Source organism: Chaetodon trifascialis, chromosome 15 (assembly GCF_039877785.1).
Source record: "Chaetodon trifascialis isolate fChaTrf1 chromosome 15, fChaTrf1.hap1, whole genome shotgun sequence".
Classification (NCBI taxonomy): Eukaryota; Metazoa; Chordata; class Actinopteri; order Chaetodontiformes; family Chaetodontidae; genus Chaetodon; species Chaetodon trifascialis.
Window position 1 is genome coordinate 14,993,973 of NC_092070.1, and position 18,303 is coordinate 15,012,275.

The following is an 18,303-nucleotide window of genomic DNA, read 5'->3' on the forward strand; positions in this document are numbered from 1 at the left end:
GTTGAATACTCACAATGCGCTTTTATGGCTGCATTGGAGGGTTTATGGTCCTTCCGTCTATCTTCATGTTCCCTTGAGCACCTAACCACTGAATTCTACTTTGCCCCATACAGATAAGAGGATAAATGAAAAATTGGGGATTGGGAGGCAAGTGGCACTGTGCTTTGGATAAAAATGCAGTCCATTGACCAATCCATCAGGGCAAAGGCACGTTTGTGTCTTATATAGCAACACATTACAGTAAGTTGTTTTGGTTTTCATCCGACGTAAACTACTCCTAAGAACTTTATTGTGAAAGGTATAACCAACTTCCGGTTATACCTTTCACAATAAAGTTCTTAGGAGTTGTTTACTAGTTTAACTTGACACTATATCGGCGTATTTTCTATGACTTAACGCAGTGAACGAGGCAAAACCAGTGGCACAAACTGGAACTAAGCAGGAGCAGCATTTAGACAGTCCATAGTGTGTGTTCAGCCTGTGACAGTGACATTAAGACAATAGCTTCACGAGGTGTGTGTGTCTGTTTGTGTGTGAGTGCGTGTGTGCGTCCGTGCGCGTGAGACGCGCTGTGAGCCTCGAAAGGATTTAATAAGGCGGTCCCCGCGTCAGGCACCAATTCACTTACCGGAGGGTAAAACGGTGAAAGGAAGGCAGGACACAGGGGACTCAGTGGGGACTGTGGCGGCTCTGGAGAGCTGTCACTTTCTCTCTGTGTACGTGTGTGTGCGCGCAGAGAGGGATTATCAGTACGCACGTTCGGAGCACAGTTTTGGTGATGCATTCAGTCGGGAGATGTGCAGCGGGGAGCAGTGAGCGTCAACCCGGACATTCGGCGGCATAATCGGCGCAATAGCAGGAGCGGGGGATCCGGCTTGTTCGGGGGGTCGCCGTCTCAGCGCGTCACAGGATCCAGCCTGATTGTGTTTGATTTATTTTTGATGAATGCCGCTTTATTGGTGCAGAGTGAAAGTCTGAGGTGCGCACCGCTGAACAAAGGATTTAGGAAAACACGATCAAGAATCTCTCCCACATTTGACACCCGACTCCCCGGGTTGGACTTGTCAAGACTCGGCATTCATGCCCGCTCTGCCTCTGAGGACAACGGACACGGGCTGAATAACCGGGATCCCCCAGTTTCAAACGTGGAGCAGGAGGAATCGTCTGGGCTGATCGCGCACGGGTCCATGTGGATGGAGAGAGGATACGCAATCCCAGTGAGCGGAGCTGACACCGAAATGTGACATTTTTTTACTCAGCCTGCCATCGTACCTGACAACCGTGCATCTGCCTTCGTCCTGCATCGGATTTGTTTACGTCGATTAAGGTACGTGCTGCTCATCATGTAGCCCACAGGATATTGATCAACAGGAATGGGAGTAGAGGGGTGATATGTCCTTGTGGATAGGCGTGTGCGTGATGCACAGTATATTCAACGGGTTGAACTATTTTAGCTGAAGAAACCACAAGGGATCTCCGTGTGTTTGAATGCATCTCTCGGTGTGTGGGGGCTTATCGCCGCTGAGGTGGAAGTTGCATCACTGACAGCCCCCGGAGAAAGGCGATGTCGATGCACCAAATGTAGCTGTAGGTGTGTGAAGCCGACACATCACGCAGCGTTGTTAGACGTGTTACAGAAATGTGTATTTACGCACAGAGCATGCTGCAGGGATGTACAGATATTTACGCACAGGGCTTGGCAACATATGGCCTTGACCCCAAGGAGCATTTGACAGAATCATGTTAAGCGTGACTAAAGACTGCAGGACTTTGACCTGTGTGAAATATAACGAGAGCCTGGCTGTGGCACGTTTTTCTCACGAGGATGAAAACGTCGGTCTCTTTTAGTGGCTGCGCCTCCATTTTCACCTCACAATACAGTGGGATATTTTAGGAGTGTCAATCACTCCTCCATTCTTTAGTTTGGAGGTTAGATGTCATTCTTTATTTTTGGATCTCGCTGTCTGTCTCTCTCTCATACACACACGCGCGCACACATGCACACGCACCAACACACATAGAGAGAGAGAGTAACAATGGTCTTACTGCTGCTTGCTCAAACAAACACACTCTTCTGGAACCCTACAGGGACCCTCCCATGTGGCCGGTATTGTTAAGGATGGGGGTTGGGGGGGTGCTGGAAAAAAGAAAAGAAAAAAGAGCATTCTCCAAATGTGTGTTTGCATTAAGCTGCTCCTTAGGTCAGCTAAAACCAAGGGTGTCCCCCTGCAGGAGCCGTGTCCCTCCCACGCTGGCCTCATAAACAAGAGGCAGGGCCCTGCACTCTTCTCTTAACTCATTAAGGAATTGCACTTAAATGCCCACTGGAGTCAAATTAGATAAAGGAAGTTTGTTTGGGAATGGAAATCAATGTGTGGATTGACTATGTGTTGGTGAACAGGCAGATGATACATGAGCCTGGAGCCTCTGTCAGTGCAGTATTTGTGTACTCAGAAAGCTCCCGGGCCTATTTTGGAGTGTTCTCTTTTCCATCATTAATCAATATTCAGGAGAGAGGAGCTGTTTATTCTCAGGCTGCGCTTTCATGAGTTAGTTAGCTTCCTCATGGGAGAAGACGATGCAACAGTATCTCCTCAGGGCTGATGCCATATGTACCTTGTTCAGATGAGTGTGTGTGTGTGTGTGTGTGTGTGTGTGTGTATGTGTGTGTGTGTGTGTGTGTGTGTGTGTGTTTGTATTACTCATGTACACAGTCACAGTGTGGTGACTCGCCTTTCTTTTGGGGACAGAACACAAGTTCTCAGCTTCAAGAAATGAATTTAAGTCTCTGTAACGTCCCCCAAAGTGATGGAAACATCACTCGTGTGTGTGTGTGTGTGTGTGTGTGTGTGTGTGTGTGTGTGTGTGGCCTCTTTATGTGCATGTCACAGCTGAGTCGAAGCTGAACAGACTGCGATTTTCACGTACATTCGAACTTCCCTGCTTCTCTTTTCATTTGTGCATTTGTGTTTATGCACCCACCCCTCCTCCACACACACACACGCACGCACGCACGCACGCACGCACACACACACACACACACACACACACACACACACACACACACACACACACACACACACAGGCGCACACACGCTCCAGGCACAAGGCTCGCTCCAATTCTTCCTTTGCACATCCGGCTGTTCCTTGTTCCTCCTGCTCCTCTGATCACTATCATCACACTCTCAAACCAGATCTGATCTTTCTGTAATCCTGTGATCACCCCCCCCCCCCCCCCCCAAAGATCCTGTCACTTTATCAATTATAGAATGGTTATTGATATCACATGGAATCTCGCTGTGCTTATCAGGGTGCATTTTATTGGGATGCCTTCACATCCATGGCTGAACCCCCTCCCCATCTGTTGTTGTTGTAGGAAGAGGAGGAGGAAGAATAAAAGGGGAGCAGAGGGAGGGGTGTAAGGCACTGGCACTGTTAATTGTTAAGTCAATTAGCATATGGTCTTGCTGTGAGCCCAGTCACATGATAATGAGGCCTAATTAGGATGGCTGGGGATGTCTGAGGCGGCTGGGGAAAATACTTCCACTGTCACTTTCTTCGTGCTGACACCCAGGAGGCCGTGCAGTGAATGAACTACCACTTTTTCAATCTCGCCGTTCAATATTGTTTCATGTCTCTCTCCTTTTAGCTCTGCCTCGTCTGTCTTCTGTGAGTCTATTTTTTTCCCAAAAATTCGTCCTCACCGACTTCTTTTCAATACTTTAGCACTCCATATGTCATAGCCTGACATCTACTGCATCTCTCCCCCTCTGTCTTCTCCCTCGTCCCCTTTTATTCCCATCTTTTTTATCTGCCACTACCAGCTGCGAGGGCTCGGTGACGTCACTGCGGAGGCTTACAGATGTGTGGAGGTTGGAGACAAAGTCAGCGTGTGCATTGTAATTCATGGTTGTTGTGCATTTTATTTGAAGGAGGAAGTGGGATGCGTTTCCAGTGGTGAGCTAAATGCATTCCTTTGCATTTGCTCAAGAAAAAATAGAATTGTCTGATAGCTATGTCAATCAAACAAATGATATCATGAGCGGGCTGGAAGAGGCAGCTACAACATATATCTTGTCAGGACATTAAAAAACAATACGTTACTGCAGATGTGGTGTAAATCTATGTGCAGGGAACTTGTATTAAAGGTTCACTGTTCGGACGTTTCTGTTGTTGCTTTTGGCCACGCATCAAACCATGTCATGCTGATTTGCCTTTTCATCACCACTTTAAACGTGCTGAATTGTGCCGAGTCGCACCCAGGATGGACCGTCTCCGGAGTTGGGTCAAAGCACCCCCTACCGCGTCCAAGTGCAGTGATGTCAGATGGGCTTCGTCATCATTCAGGGTTGATTCAGCGACATGTCTAAATAGCCTCTGTTGCTATTGCCAGACATAATAGATGTCTGTTTTTCAGGCAATAAGCAGTAGATGCCAAGCAAAATCATACAAACAGCCTGAAAATCCATGATCATAAGTAGCTGGCTGCCAAGAAACAGGGCAACAACAGGGCTGAAGAGGGCACTGCTTTTAAATGTCATTGACTCAAACAAGTGCGTCATCAGTTAAAGGCACACCTTCGAGCAGGTAGCCCTGTTGTAACGGAGATACGCTGAGTCAAACCGAGTCAAGCCAAGCCAGCACATGTGTATGGAATGGGGCTCTGCGTGCACTGTTGTGCAGCTGTGATGTTGGGTCCGTTTATGTCAGCAAAGATATCTTTCTCGAAATGCAGACTTGGAAATCTCATGTAAATTGGCTGCACTTTTACAGTTTTCTGCGTAGGAGGTCTCTGACTCCAGCTGAATGCTCGATTGGTAAAGCCATCTCTGGGAACGAGTTTGTAGATTACAACAATAACCATGTGTCCTGTCAAAGTGTCCTTGAGTGCGAAAGAGAGCTCCTGCGGATCTATTGTGGGTGAGCGTCCTCGCTAAGAGGCGGTTCGTTTAAAAAAACCCCATCCTTTTCTCTTTGTTTCAGCCTTTTGCTTACATTAAAACTCCTAAATGTGCACGTAAAGGTAGGAAGTGATTTGAGAACCAAAAAAGACATGAATCAAAGAAGAAAGGCGTACATTTTTCTGTAACATATCTAAGATTACATATCTTACTTGTTCTAATACTTTATACACTTGATGCTGCTGTATATTGGAATTTCCCCTCGTGGGACTAATAAAGGAATATTGAAGATCTCCTTATTGGCACTCCTTACTGCCTCCATTTCTTCTCCTTTCTGGGCAATATTTCCGACTTTAACTCTTGGAGCAACCTCATTCAATACTCACTCGAGAAGGTGAAACACAGGTTGCAACTAATAAAAAAAAAAACAGTCTGAGATGCCACTAATAACAAAGTTGACCATTAGAGCATACCGACTTATTTAGAAGTGCAGTTGTGTTTTTAATCCACGGTAAATCTCATGCAGTGAGACAGGACATCCGCACAGCCCGGGTTAACTTAACATGACTGATATCTAAGGCCTTATGTAATCCCAGCGACTGATGTAAGATGTAAATTTATGCACTGTCAGAAAAGGAAAGGTGTCTCAGTGTTGGAGGAGACAGTGGATAAGGCTGGAGTCTCGAATAGCGTCACCAGCGAGCAGATGCTAGCGCAGGTCCTGCAAGTGACCTGCTCACCTCGACAGCTGGATAAGTGTCTTTCCAGACACACGCACACACACACATTTTCTCCATTATCATCCCAATAGTCTATATGAATAAAACAGTAGGAGAAAAAATGAGAATTGAAGCGAGTCATCAAAACGCAATAATCCTCCCAATTATCACCACAGTAATTAGACAGCATCTGGTTGTGTGCTATGTCTGATAATTATAGGAGGAGGTAATTGTACAGGACGGTTCGTTAGATTTCCTCATCTCTGCCTATCCTGGATCAGATCTGAAGGACTGCAGTGCTGCACATTTGCACTCTCACGTCTGTATTCCTGCGTGTGTTAAACAGCAGCGCTATAAGGAATGCATGCTGCATACTTGCCACATTCAGCTTTGTGTGAGAATGTGGCGCCTTCACAGGCACACACAGACGCTTAATGCATGCCACCAAGCAGAATGTTATATTTACATGCAAACAGAGCCAGCACACATGGGCATTATGCTAGCCTGTCGTGCAGCGTGAGTGCATGTAACCCCGCTATGTGCAGAATACACAACAAAGATGGACCTCTGAGCGCCAGCAAGCTGCTTGGCACTGAGGAAGATGATGCCTGAGAAACAGCAGCCATGCAGCAGAACTGGCAGGAGCTGGATCCTTCCCCGGTTACATAAGATACACAGCAAGAACAGAGGCAAAGGGGTGGAGGGAGGAGGAAGGGGCACAAGGAGAAGCCAAAATGGAAGGAATTGTGGTGAGCTTTGGATTAGATGTTGGGGTGAAAAGAGGGAGAAAACGTGGGGAGAGGAAGTGTGTGAGGCGCATCTTTCACAGCACATCTTCAAATGCAGCCGAGAGATGAGACCGCTCCGCCTGCTGTGGAGGAGAGGTGGCATTGAAATCTGACAGAATAGAGGATTTTAAATGGAGGGGAGGACAGAAATGGCTGCATGGAGCGGGAGTGACAGAGAGAGAAACATGTCTAGAAAGATGGGAGGGAGGGGAGGATGAGACGGCGGCAGCATCCTCTGTGCTGCACAAAGCGGAAGGCCAAGGGCTCTCTCTCTCTTTTCACATGACTCATATGAGTGAGAAGCAGCGTAGAGGACTCGAGTGTGTGGCATGTGTGCTGTAGGTGTGTGTTAATGTACTGTATGTAGTGCATGTTTGCATGGACACTGGTGGTTGTGCACAAGCGTGTGTGTGTGTGTGTGTGTGTGTGTGTGTGTGTGTGTGTGTGTGTGTGGCCTCTGGCAGCCCTCTATGTGCATCCCTCAGCTTTCAGCTCACTAGTCTGCCAAGTCACACTCAAAAAGCAGCCAGAGCAACCATCTGTGCAAGAGGGAGTGACTGGGTGAGAGGGTGAGTGAATGAAAAAGCAGTCCCTCGCTAGGATGTTGTGAGTGCACACTGTGTCTGTGTGGTTTTACGGGCTCTGTCATTAGGAAATGGCAAAAGAAGGCGGTAAAGAAACACAATAAGAAAAGTCCCAAAAAATAGACAGAGGAGGAGCAGTCTGCCCGAACGAGCGAGCCTTTCTCTCTTTGTCTCTCTCTCCCTTTTGTTTTATTCCTGTCATTTAGAGATGGGGTGTAACCAGTTAGGAGAAAGCTACGAGTGTACCAGGAGTGTGTGTTTGTGCCATTTGTGCAGGTATGCATGTTAGTGTGAGGTGCTTGTGTTTGCGTGTGTACAAAGCACTGTTTATTGTGCATGTTATGGTGACTCATCCCTCCATAAGCACTGACTGATGTACCAATAATAACCAGCGGATGTGAGCAGCTGCAACAAGCAGGGAAGGAGACGACAGGAAACGATGGGCTGCAGTAACGGCAGGAAACCAGAGAGCGAAGAATTTTAGTAATGAGGAGGCGTGAGGAGGAATTTGGAGGGTGTAAATCTCTGAAGGATACATGAAAGAGCTCTAAGCAAATTAATATGCACAAACACACATACATGCACACATGCACACATCATTATGCCCTCTGGGGTCTTGCCGAAATAAATAATGATATTTCAGAAGTTGTAAACAACCGCTGCCTTAAAAATATTTTTTTTTAATGGATATTAGGGCAGACACATCAAACGGCTGCAATAAATGGATGGATGCAATATCTGTGTGTGCGTGCGAGTTTGTGTTTTGTGGAAATTTGGGGAAGAAGTGAGCCAAACTGAACTCTTCTGTGATAAAGTACCTGTCGTTTGAAACAACCTCTCCAGATTTCAGCAAGGTGGAATCATGGACATAACTTTTATGCCAAAGTGTTGTTAATAAATTTACTCTCATTACCTCATAGAAAAGCAGTGGCAGCAGAAGAATCCAGATCTGTTACTTTTAGTAATAGTACAAATACCAAACAGTGAGATACTCCACGACAAATTAAAGTCCTCCATTTAAAATGTCATTTCATTAAAAGTATGTAAAGTGTAATCAGGAAATTATACATAAAGTATTAAAAGTGAAAGTATTCAGTGTACTTGCATTAATGTGTGAGCAGCATTTTACTTTAAAGCTCATTTTAAAGTGTTTTATAGAACCACAACTAATGATTATTTTCATTATGGATAATTCTGGTGATTATTTCCTGATTAAGTGATTGGTTGGTTTGTGATACTTCAGAAAATAGTGAGAAATGCTCATCACCATAAGCAAGAGCAGCAAGTGACGCCTTCAGATTGCCCGTTTTGTCTGTGCAATGGTCTGAACTTCAAAAAGCTTCAGTTTACTGTAGTTTAAAACAAGGAAAAGTAGAAAAGCAAAGTAGTAGTACCTCAGATTTAGAAGTGCGGTATGTGAGTAAATGTACTCAGTTACATCTCACCACTGTAGAAAAGTTACAAGTCACAGTGACAAATAATTGTACTATGAAAATCAGGAGTTGTCTGAGTATATTTGCTGCAGATCCACCAGACTTCCTCCCAATTTCTCGCTATTTTCCTCATGACAGAATAGAGTGTCTGGGGGGTTGTCTCTTTCTCTGTCTGCCCCACTTAATAAGCTGCACGCTGGAAGGACTGTGTGTGACCTGTAGCCCTGGCTGGTGTGTATTTAAACCTACCACTCTCCCCTGACAGCCTTACCGTGTAACTCCCCTTGATTTACTGGCATGGAGAGAATATGAAGCCGGGGATATCCAGTGTCCTTTACAGGGTATGTAAATATTGTGTATTTGTGGACACCGGGGGATTTTTTTCATGTCCAAACTACAGCGAGACTGAAGTCCTCTGAAATAAACAATCCAAAGTGTAGCTTCCAGCATGGAGAAGCTTAAATTGTGTGTGTGTGTGTGTGTGTGTGTGTGTGTGTGTGTGTGTGTGTGTGTGTGTGTTCTTTGTGAGAGCAGATTGTTTGACACACTCGTGTATGAGCCAGCTTGGAAAGAATTTCTGAAAGCTTGACAGTAACCTGGCAAAATGATGTATATGTGTGTGTGTGTGTGTGTGTGTGTGTGTGTGTGTTTGTGTGTGTGTGTGTGTGTGTGTGTGTGTGTGTGTGTGTGTGTGTGTGTGTGTGTGTGTGTGTGTGTGTTTGTGCGTGCATGTGTGTGTGCGGTTTCGTGGTGGCTTTAAATACAGATCAACCTCTCCTAAAACACACAGCTTGTCAGGAGAAACGACAGCACTGATCATCCAGCAAAGACCTCAATGAAGCGAAAGAATGTGTATTTGTGTGTGTGTGACAGCTGTGATGAATAAAGGGATAGGTAGACTGGGACAGCATTGGTTTTTCCACACAAACTACTGTGTTTATTTTTTTCTTCTCTGTGACACACAAGTGTATGTGTGTTTGTGCTTGTGCTCGGGGCGAAGCGTATTGGTGTGCAGTGCATTATGCATTGTCTCATGTCTTGCTAGATGCCCTTAGATGCCTGATAGTGAGGAGAACTGCTTGTACCCACCGCTTCCCTTCTCTGTATCTGTTTTTTCATAAAAATATGCATGATGCTGCAGCTTTCCTGTCAGTGCTCCGGGCAGCCTGTTCATTGGACAAGGCTTGACAAATAATGCATCTGAAAGTCCGCTTTGTAGCATCGTAGGTGCTACGATTCTGACCTCGCTTCTCTGCGGTCAGCTTATCTGGGCTCTTCTGGGTTTATGGGTATTTTTCAGCCACGTGTATGCTGTTTGTTTCAAGTTGTTTGCCACAAAACGAAACCTTAAAGCCTTTAAAAGGCTCAAAAAAAGGGCAGGGCTATGGGCTACCATTAGTGAAACAGGATGTATGTGTGCTTTTGTGTGTTTGGAAAGGCCTCAGTCATTCACCCTGCATGAACTACTGTCCTTTGTTTCCTCTCTAAAACACAGCAGTGGCTGATTGTCTGTATTGTCACTCACAGGCGGATGATTACTGTGGATGACTGATTGCTCAACTCAACTGCTGCTTTTCAAACATTTATGACCAGAACCACTGACTGACTCTCTCTTTGTCTCCTGTTTCTCTCCATTCTTTTGACTTTCTCCATTCTCGGTCTTGGTCCTTCATCTCTCTCTGTCTTCTGCTCTGTTGATCTCTCAGAGATGGCGTTCCTCCCGGTCCTCCTCCTGCTGCTGCTGACTGTAGCTCAGCGCGCCACTAGTCAAGACTCTGAGGACTCTGAGGCTCTCCCAAGAGGCTGCGGCTGGGGCCTTGTGCGTCCCTACACCCTCCTCTGTGACCTGGACTCCATATGGGGTGTGGCTGTCGAGTCAGTGGCTGCCGGTGGGGTGCTGACTGCCATCTTGCTAGCCCTAGTCCTGCTGTGCCGTTTACACCACATCAGTGAGGCCGAGAAGCGCAGCGGCGTGGGGCCCATCCTCCTGCTGCTACTCGGCATCCTTGGCTTGTTTGGCCTGAGCTTCGCTTACCTGATCGAGCAGGATGAGTCTTTGTGTTTGCTCCGCAGGGCCCTGTGGGGTCTCCTGTTTGCAGTCTGCTTCTCCTGCCTGCTGGTGCAGGGTGTCCGCCTGCGTAGGCTTGGCCGGGAGCGCCGGAGCCCCGGTGGCTGCGCCCTAACAGGCCTTGCGCTGGGTTTGAGTGCCGTGCAGGGCATCATCGCCGCGGAGTGGCTACTTCTGACCGTGCTGAGGGAGGGACGAGCTGCTTGTCAGTACCTGCCACTGGACTTCTCACTAGCCTGCAGCTATGTGCTAGCCCTCCTGCTAGCCGCGCTGACTGCCGCCTCCCTGGCCCTGTGCGGGAAGACACGTCAGTGGCGCTGCAACGCCATCTGGCTGTTGGTGACCTGCCTGCTGTCGCTGCTGCTGTGGGTGGCCTGGGTGGGCTTCTATCTGTACGGCAACGCCTGGCTGGGGAGGTCCCCGGACTGGAATGACCCGGCACTGGCTATCGCTTTAGTGGCTCAGGGCTGGCTGCTGCTGATCTTCCATGCCATTCCTGAATCCCACATCTGCCTGAGACCCCCTCCACAGCCCACTGCCCCGGATTACTTTGATACCTCCCAGAACTCGACACGCATGAGGGAGACCAGCTTCGACGAAGACATCCCTCTTTCTCACAGGCAGTTTGTGGAGAACCAGGGCTACGGATACAACGATGAGAACACTGCAGGTGCAGTACAACCCAATATTTTAAAGCAGACAGGCGTAATATGTGTGGACAGGCTGTAGGTGGAATGTAGGCCAAAGTGAGTAATAGAACACCAGGAAATATTTGCATATGTGTCTAGAAATAAGCACAGGAGGAGTTTTCTGTGGTGCAGAATTACACAGCAAGTGTTTCTTCCTTCAAGACAGACAGTGATGCGGTGAGTCACAGTAAGTAATCTCTGTCCGCCTCTCTGTCTCTTCCACGCCAGGCTTGAGAAGCGGTAGCGGTGCCGGGCAGCATAACAGTAACACCGGCGCCAGGCCCAGCGCTCCTTTCCGCAGCAATGTCTACCAGCCCACCGAGATGACCATGATCCTGAACGGGGGAGCGGTGAGTACATCCGCCCAGTCACAGGTACACGCCGCTTACACGCCGCTCTCTCATTCGACCACGCCGGCAAAACTGCATGCACATTTGTGCGTTCCAGACCGTACTGTACGTCATTGCACAAGAATGAGGGAGAGGTGTGAGTGTGTGTGTGCATTATCACTTTGTGGGTGCATGGTCATGTGCCTGTGCGTGTTGTATTTTGTGGGCACATGCATGGATGGGTTTGTCACAAATGGTCACTCGTCTGAGATTGATTTGTGTATGGGTGAGTGTCAGAGAGTTTCCATGTGTGTGTAAATAAGCCGCGATGCTATCTGTCCACTGAGCGATGTGACTGTCCACCGGCCTGTCACCGCCTTCATTATGCAGGATGAATGGGCACTCTGGCTGGCACAGGTGAACTTCTTTGCAGCCACTGTGTTATGAATTAAGCCTGCCACACAACAGCATAACACACCACCTCACACAGCACTGGAGGCTAAAACGCTGAAGCACACACTCTCTACTGACTAAAAGATAATTTATAGTCACTATTCCCAGAGACTGCAGCGAGGTGTGCTCATTTAGCTGACAAAGAGAATGCAAAGACGTCTCCTTAAGCTGCTCTGCATTAAATATCATTCGTTTGTACGAACAGTGATTTTGTGTCATCATTTTCAAGACGAGTTTATTCATATAGCATGCTTCATACTCAAAGGGCTTTGCACAAAGCATAGAAGATAGTAAATGAGAAGTTCTCACACAGCAAATTAAAAGGATAAAACCATTGTAAAAGATGAAACAGAAGAAAGCTAAGGATGCAGGGGCAAAGTAATGGTTTAAATGTCTGAGATTGAGTTAACAGTTTGACATTTTCGAGAGCCAGACGAGAAGATCAATGCCACTCTCTTGTCTGTCTGGTAATTATTCAGCCAACAGTTAGCTTAGCTTAGCTTAGCATAAAGCCTGGAAGCAGTTTGACATGCTCTGTCCAAAGCAAACAAATTATAACCTACCACAGACAAGATGTAGTTTTTGATGTTCAGCTTGTGTGTGGATTAAACAAATGAGGTTTAAAATGTTACCTCATGGGTTTTAGAGGTTCTGGTAGGTGGATTTTGTTACCTTTGGAGAAAGCCGGGCTAGCTGTTTCCCTTTGTTTTCAGTCTTTTAGCTAAGCTAAGCTAACCAGCTTCTGGTGTGACTTGAGGATGATACTGGTATTTTCTTATCCATGTCCTAGCAAACAAAAATGCTTAGTTCCCAAAATGTCAAACTGTTGCTTTAAAGGGAATGGTGAGCGTAACGGATTTGAGGTTTAAAGGTGGTAACAGTTGGACCAGGTCTTACATCTTCTGGAGGTTTGTTCCAGCTTTGTAGAGAACAATAATTAAATATTGCTACTCCGTCGTTAACTTTAAAATCTGGGACATTAAGACACCTACTGGATGACATGAGAGGGTTTTATTTTAAAGTAAGAGACAGTCAGAAATGCACTTGCCCTTAACCTTGAAGGGATTTGTAGAAAGCATGGGTAAAAAGTATAAATGGGACCTATGCAGCTCCTGTATGCATGTGTGTAAAGATGTGTGTGTGAGTATAATATGCTATCCAGATTGTTAATCATCTTACAATCTTAATTTTCCTTCTACAGGTGCCCTCTGCCCCTCCAACCTACACGGGAAGGCAGCTGTGGTGAGTGGGAGGACTGGAAAGAAGATGTGTGGTAGAAAATGAAGAGAAGAAGAGGATGGAGAGGAGGGAGGGGTCCGGGATGAGGGGCCCACCTGGTTGAATTGGACTTAAAACATGGACACCAACAGGGCCCTTTCATTCTGTGTACAGACTTAAACACTGACTGTGTGCCAATCAACCATAGTATGAGTGTGTGTGACTGAGAGAAAGTAGGGTATGGAGGACAGAGCTAAAGCTCTTCTAGAACACAAATCTCTATTAGATGGGTTGGAAAAACTCGACCAGCAAGTAGCAAAAAAAAAAAAAAAACTAAAAAAAACCCACGCTGACTCGGATCTGAAAACATCAACATGCAGTATTCTTTTTCGTTTTGTTTGATTTGCTCCCCTGAGACTACAGCACTGTAAGCATCCTCGAAAACTGTGAAATCTATCGCTTTTTCCTGCTCTATCTCTCTTTCCTGTCTGTCAGGATGTCTTTGCTGCTGCTCCTCGCAATGCTGGCGCTCAAGTGGAAACATTTGGCTCTGTCCTCCATCCATCCACGGCGTAGGTGAAAGGCAGAGCACATGGGCAACTGTACAGCTCGAGCACGGCCCTCTTAAAAAGAATCCAGCCTCTGTGGGTGTGCGTGGAGAGTACATGAGAGGGAAAAAACAGTGTGCGTGTATCCCTACACCTCACCTCAAACCCCCCCCTCTCCAGACTGTTACCCCTCGGCCTCCAACCCTCCAACATGTCTCCTTCCTGCCTCTCCATCTCTATCTCCGGTTCACATTTCTCTGCACCGTCTGTGAATAACACACATAACTCTTCTCACCTTGCATCATCCTCCCACCTGCATGGACACTTTGCAAAATGTGAAACAAACTGTGAAGCCTGAACTGCGGTCGGAAAAGAAGCTCCCAGTGACCACGCACACAACAAGAGCAGCCCGAACAGAGGGATCACAAGCTGCTAATGAACTGCTTTTAGGATATATATATAGATATACGATGGAGTGGATTCTGATTGGACGAGGAGGGCGTCAGTCGTTAGCAGGGAGCCGCCGCTTCATGAATCTAGGTCAGACTACTGTGTGCTGCTCTCCCACATCTCCGGTGGCCACTGGCGGTTTGAACCAGCCAGGAGAAACTGTCACTTTATATCAGCAGGAAACGGAGCGAGGAAATGAAATGGTCTCCTGTTCTTAGTTCCTCTATCTGTGTTTTATGTGTGCGTACGTGAGTGTTGTGATTTTATGAGCGTTGGGAGTTGAATTCAAAGTCAAGGTTGCTTTCTGGTGCTAAATATTCCTCCACACGGCTTCCCAGTGAGGCACAGAACCACAGGAACAACACTGATGCAGATACAGTAGTCAGACTGTGAGTGACAGGCTATATATAGGGCTGTGTGTGCTGGTGTGTGGAGATATCCTAGAGCCTTAGAAAGATCAGATTTACAGTGCAAGGTAGAAGGAGGGAGATCAAATGGACAGGAAGAGCGAGGAGGAAGGAGATGCGAGGCGGCCCGTGGGGGGGTCTTTGCGACAGTGAAATCCCAGTCAGTCCGATCTGTTTGAGAAAATGGCTCCCTGGTCTGTCTGTGTGTGTGTTTGTGTGTGATGTGGGGGCGGCCCGTGCTGCTCTGCTCTATGTGGTTCTTCATCTGCTGAAGCGTCTCCTCCTCCTCTTCATTCTCCTCCTGTCTCCCTGTGGTCGACTAAAGCTCAAGTCTCCGTGCCAAGACGGACTCTTGTTTCACCGGAGTCTCCGTTTCACGCCCTTTCCCTTCGCCAGCTCGCTCTCTTCACCCGAGGAGCTGTGTACATAGTAGTGCTGTAAAGCTTTGCTTGCTTGTTTACTTTTTTCTTTTTTTTTTAACTGTAGGCTGAGTTTAGACACCAGTGTCATATGACTGACTACTGCAAACTGTTTTTATCTGGATTTCTTTTTTAACTGGTTTGCTTTGTGTTCATACATTTGCTTGTTGTTACATAATGCTTTTATTTGATCTCATGCTGGTGTCTTTTATTTTTTAAACTAGCATTTTGGAACTGTTTTGCCAACACTAGATATGCTTTTATTTTAAATTTTTTTTTTTGCTTGATTAATGTTCAAGGAAATGATATGAGTTGTCATTTATGGGGATTTTTGTCAGTTGTACCTCCTGTGCAGACAGTGGTCCACTCTTTACTGTAACAGTTACGGGGGTGCAAACATAATTCTTTCTATTTTTCCAGTAAAATGACAATGGCTGTGAATAACTATTGGCACTTCATGCAGTAAACCATGATCAATCTGTGATACTTAACAGGGAGGGCTGAAAAAAATAGCCCACCACCAGTCATTTTGGTGACCCCTGGTCTTACAGAAACCCTTGACTAAGAAAAGACTAAGGGTCAACCCTTGGCTGCTGCTGTATGTTTATGTCTTACCCACTGGCTATTCTAAAATAGGACTGGTACCAGCAGGCCAGCTCCATGCCCAAAGAGAGCGTGTGCTGCTATGCCAGGCTCTGTTTGGGCCGATCCTGGTCAGAAACAGGCTACGGGCCCCAGATCCGTGCATCGTAGCCCATGGAGAAGAACTGTCCTCAGGTTTTTGGAAGGTCAGCAGTAACGAGACAAAACTCTGTCAGTGTCTACACTCGGAGCGGAGGGGGGAGGTTTCAGTTCTTGTGATGAATTCACTCAATGTGGAATTTAAAAAAAAGAAGCATAATAACATGTGACTTTGTAGATTTTGCACTTGTCGACTACCTATCTGTGCATGCTTATCACCATTTCTACATGTAAGACCTTTCTCAGACGTACTTTTGAATACTAACTCTATTTATGTAAGGGTCATGTGACAGCAATCATAATTTCAGTGTATATCAGATGACACACTTAATGTCTGTGCTTTCTTGAACAACAAGAGAGAGCTGTCTGTTGAGAAACAAAGAGATTAAAGTCAGGGGAAAAATGGTCCAAAATAGTATGATTCCCCAAAAAGGAACAAAATGCCATCATCACTGGACCTAATAATAACTTCCTCTGTTAGTTTGAAGACTGGAGGGGAAAAAAAGAGAATCTTCCGACTGATATCGTCTCTGTGTTTAAAATCAAATAGACTGTGGTGAAATTTGCACAAAACTTCTATATGTTAAGTTTGTCATCCCTGGGCAGCCCACTGAACACCCATCCTCCCTGGGTTTGACATGTCCTTGCCTGTCCTCTCCTGATTTGTCTTGCCTTCAGACTGTTCCAGCGGGGCAGCTGACGGGGGTGATATTGGTTTTCACAGCTGTGACTGTGCAGTGACGCAGCATGCCTATGTATAGAACTTTATTCCCCTGATTAGAAAAGAAAAAAAACAGTTAACTCTCTTGTTTCTGTAACTGAATCAGGAAAAAAAAAGTTCAATAAAAGTGTCATGTTTGTAGTTAACTTTTAATTGCATGTGGTGTTTTTTTTTTTTTTTAAAGTATAAGTTGTCTTTGCCAGTAGGATATTACAATCCTTATCTTCGCTTGCTGTAGGTGGCGGCCTCTTGTGGCTGTAGTAATTATGACACGAGCAAAGGAGGGAGGTGGTGGTGATGTAGTACAAAGAGCAAGAAAAGCCCACAGAGGTGGAGGAGGTGGAGTGAATGGATGGGTCAAACCAACCCAGGAGGCCGCTGTTTGTGTCCTGTGTTGACGTACTTTAATCTACGTAATGTACGTGAGTTAGGTCACGTATGTAACAGTAATGTACTTTCTAGGGTTTCCTGAACCTAGCCAAGTAGTGCAACCGTTTCACAACGTTAACCATGTGACGATGAAGGTCCAGTAAGCTGGCACACTCTTCAACAGGCATATATGTCATCTCACTGGCAGTCAACCTGTTCTGTCCTTTACAGATGAGGACATGGCACTGATACAGTGACAATCATTATTAGCCTGAAGAGTTAAAATCAGAGCCTGAGGGATTTTTTTTTTTAAGCAGACAACGATATTGAGATTCGAGAGTTTAGAAATCTTAAAAACGATTTGTCATCCAATATTTGTTTTTTAAGAGGAATAATATAGACACATATTCATTTTTGATAAAGATCCCTAAAATTATGCAATTAAAGATGTGCTGATATATCAATGCTGTGTTCACAACTTGTTTCTGCTGCCCCCAACTGGCCAAAAAAATCCAATGATCTTACACTGGCTGTCTGTCATTGAGTGTGTTTTTATGAAACCAACTGGATTTTTTCTCTTCAATCCTAAAGGTCATGCAGCAGTTCTATCGGGTTTTATTTTTAGTGGAAGTTAGTAGCTACTCCACTCTTAAATAGAGTAAACTGCCTTTAATTTCAGCGTCTAACATCCTCCATGTTTTATGGGTTTGAACAATATTTGTCCTACTGTTTAAATCTAAGGACATGGTGCGAGTGGAACTTACAATCACTGTATTCCTCACTCACACATGAATACACTCTAAACCCTGTGCGTGTAAACAGTCGTGTTCTATGCTTCCATCTTCGGCCTAGTATCGCAGCCCAGAACCAGCTGTTTTCTGGCTTCGCTCTGACAGCCTGGTGCCCACACCCTCCTGCTGCTGTGTGATCCAGTTTCATCTGGGCCCAGAGCTGCCAGACTCTGTGGAGCTGGCTGCACTATCAGATGTCCCCAGAATGAAATGGGCTGTTTTATCACCTCACCCAGTGGCAGCTGTCTCCCAGACATCCACATACCTGCAAAGGGAGATACCTGACCCTCCTCGTGCTTCAGTGTGAGTCAGTGTGCGTCGGCGACAGAGACGTTCAGGATAGCCATCCATCACAAGACCACCGCCTCTGCTCTGCCGAAACACTGGAGGGGAAACCAGGAGTATCCTCTCAGGTATGCAGGGTTCAAGGAGTGGTGGAAATATGCCAGGAGTGCACTTTATTCTCTCTGTTTAATTGGCATTCAGTCAGGAGAAGACAGTTAAAACCTGTCCTTAAAGTTGGAATGGAGGAGAGCAAAGACCTACAGAGTTAGTTGTGCAGCAGCCTTTTTACCTGGAATATTTGCACATTGAACTTTCTATGGCTGACATTTCATATTTAATTTGATGTTTGATTGCTACCTGGTGCAAAAAAAAAGTACTGGAGTCAGCAGG

General features: G+C 46.1%; 1 protein-coding gene across 2 annotated transcripts; it reads left to right on the forward strand.

Annotated features, from left to right (window-relative positions):
• Positions 1-389: 389 nt before the first annotated feature.
• Positions 390-16,621, forward strand: gprc5ba (G protein-coupled receptor, class C, group 5, member Ba). Of its 2 annotated transcripts, none has more exons than XM_070980483.1 (4): positions 390-1,327; positions 10,132-11,163; positions 11,411-11,532; positions 13,166-16,621. In XM_070980483.1, exons 2-4 carry the CDS (start codon positions 10,134-10,136, stop codon positions 13,208-13,210), a joined length of 1,197 nt encoding a protein of 398 aa, XP_070836584.1. In that variant the 5' UTR covers positions 390-1,327; positions 10,132-10,133; the 3' UTR covers positions 13,211-16,621. The 2 variants fall into 2 exon arrangements, with proteins under 2 accessions (XP_070836584.1, XP_070836583.1); XM_070980482.1 differs by having other exon boundaries at positions 409-1,327; positions 11,411-11,556; positions 13,166-13,499.
• Positions 16,622-18,303: the final 1,682 nt, after the last annotated feature.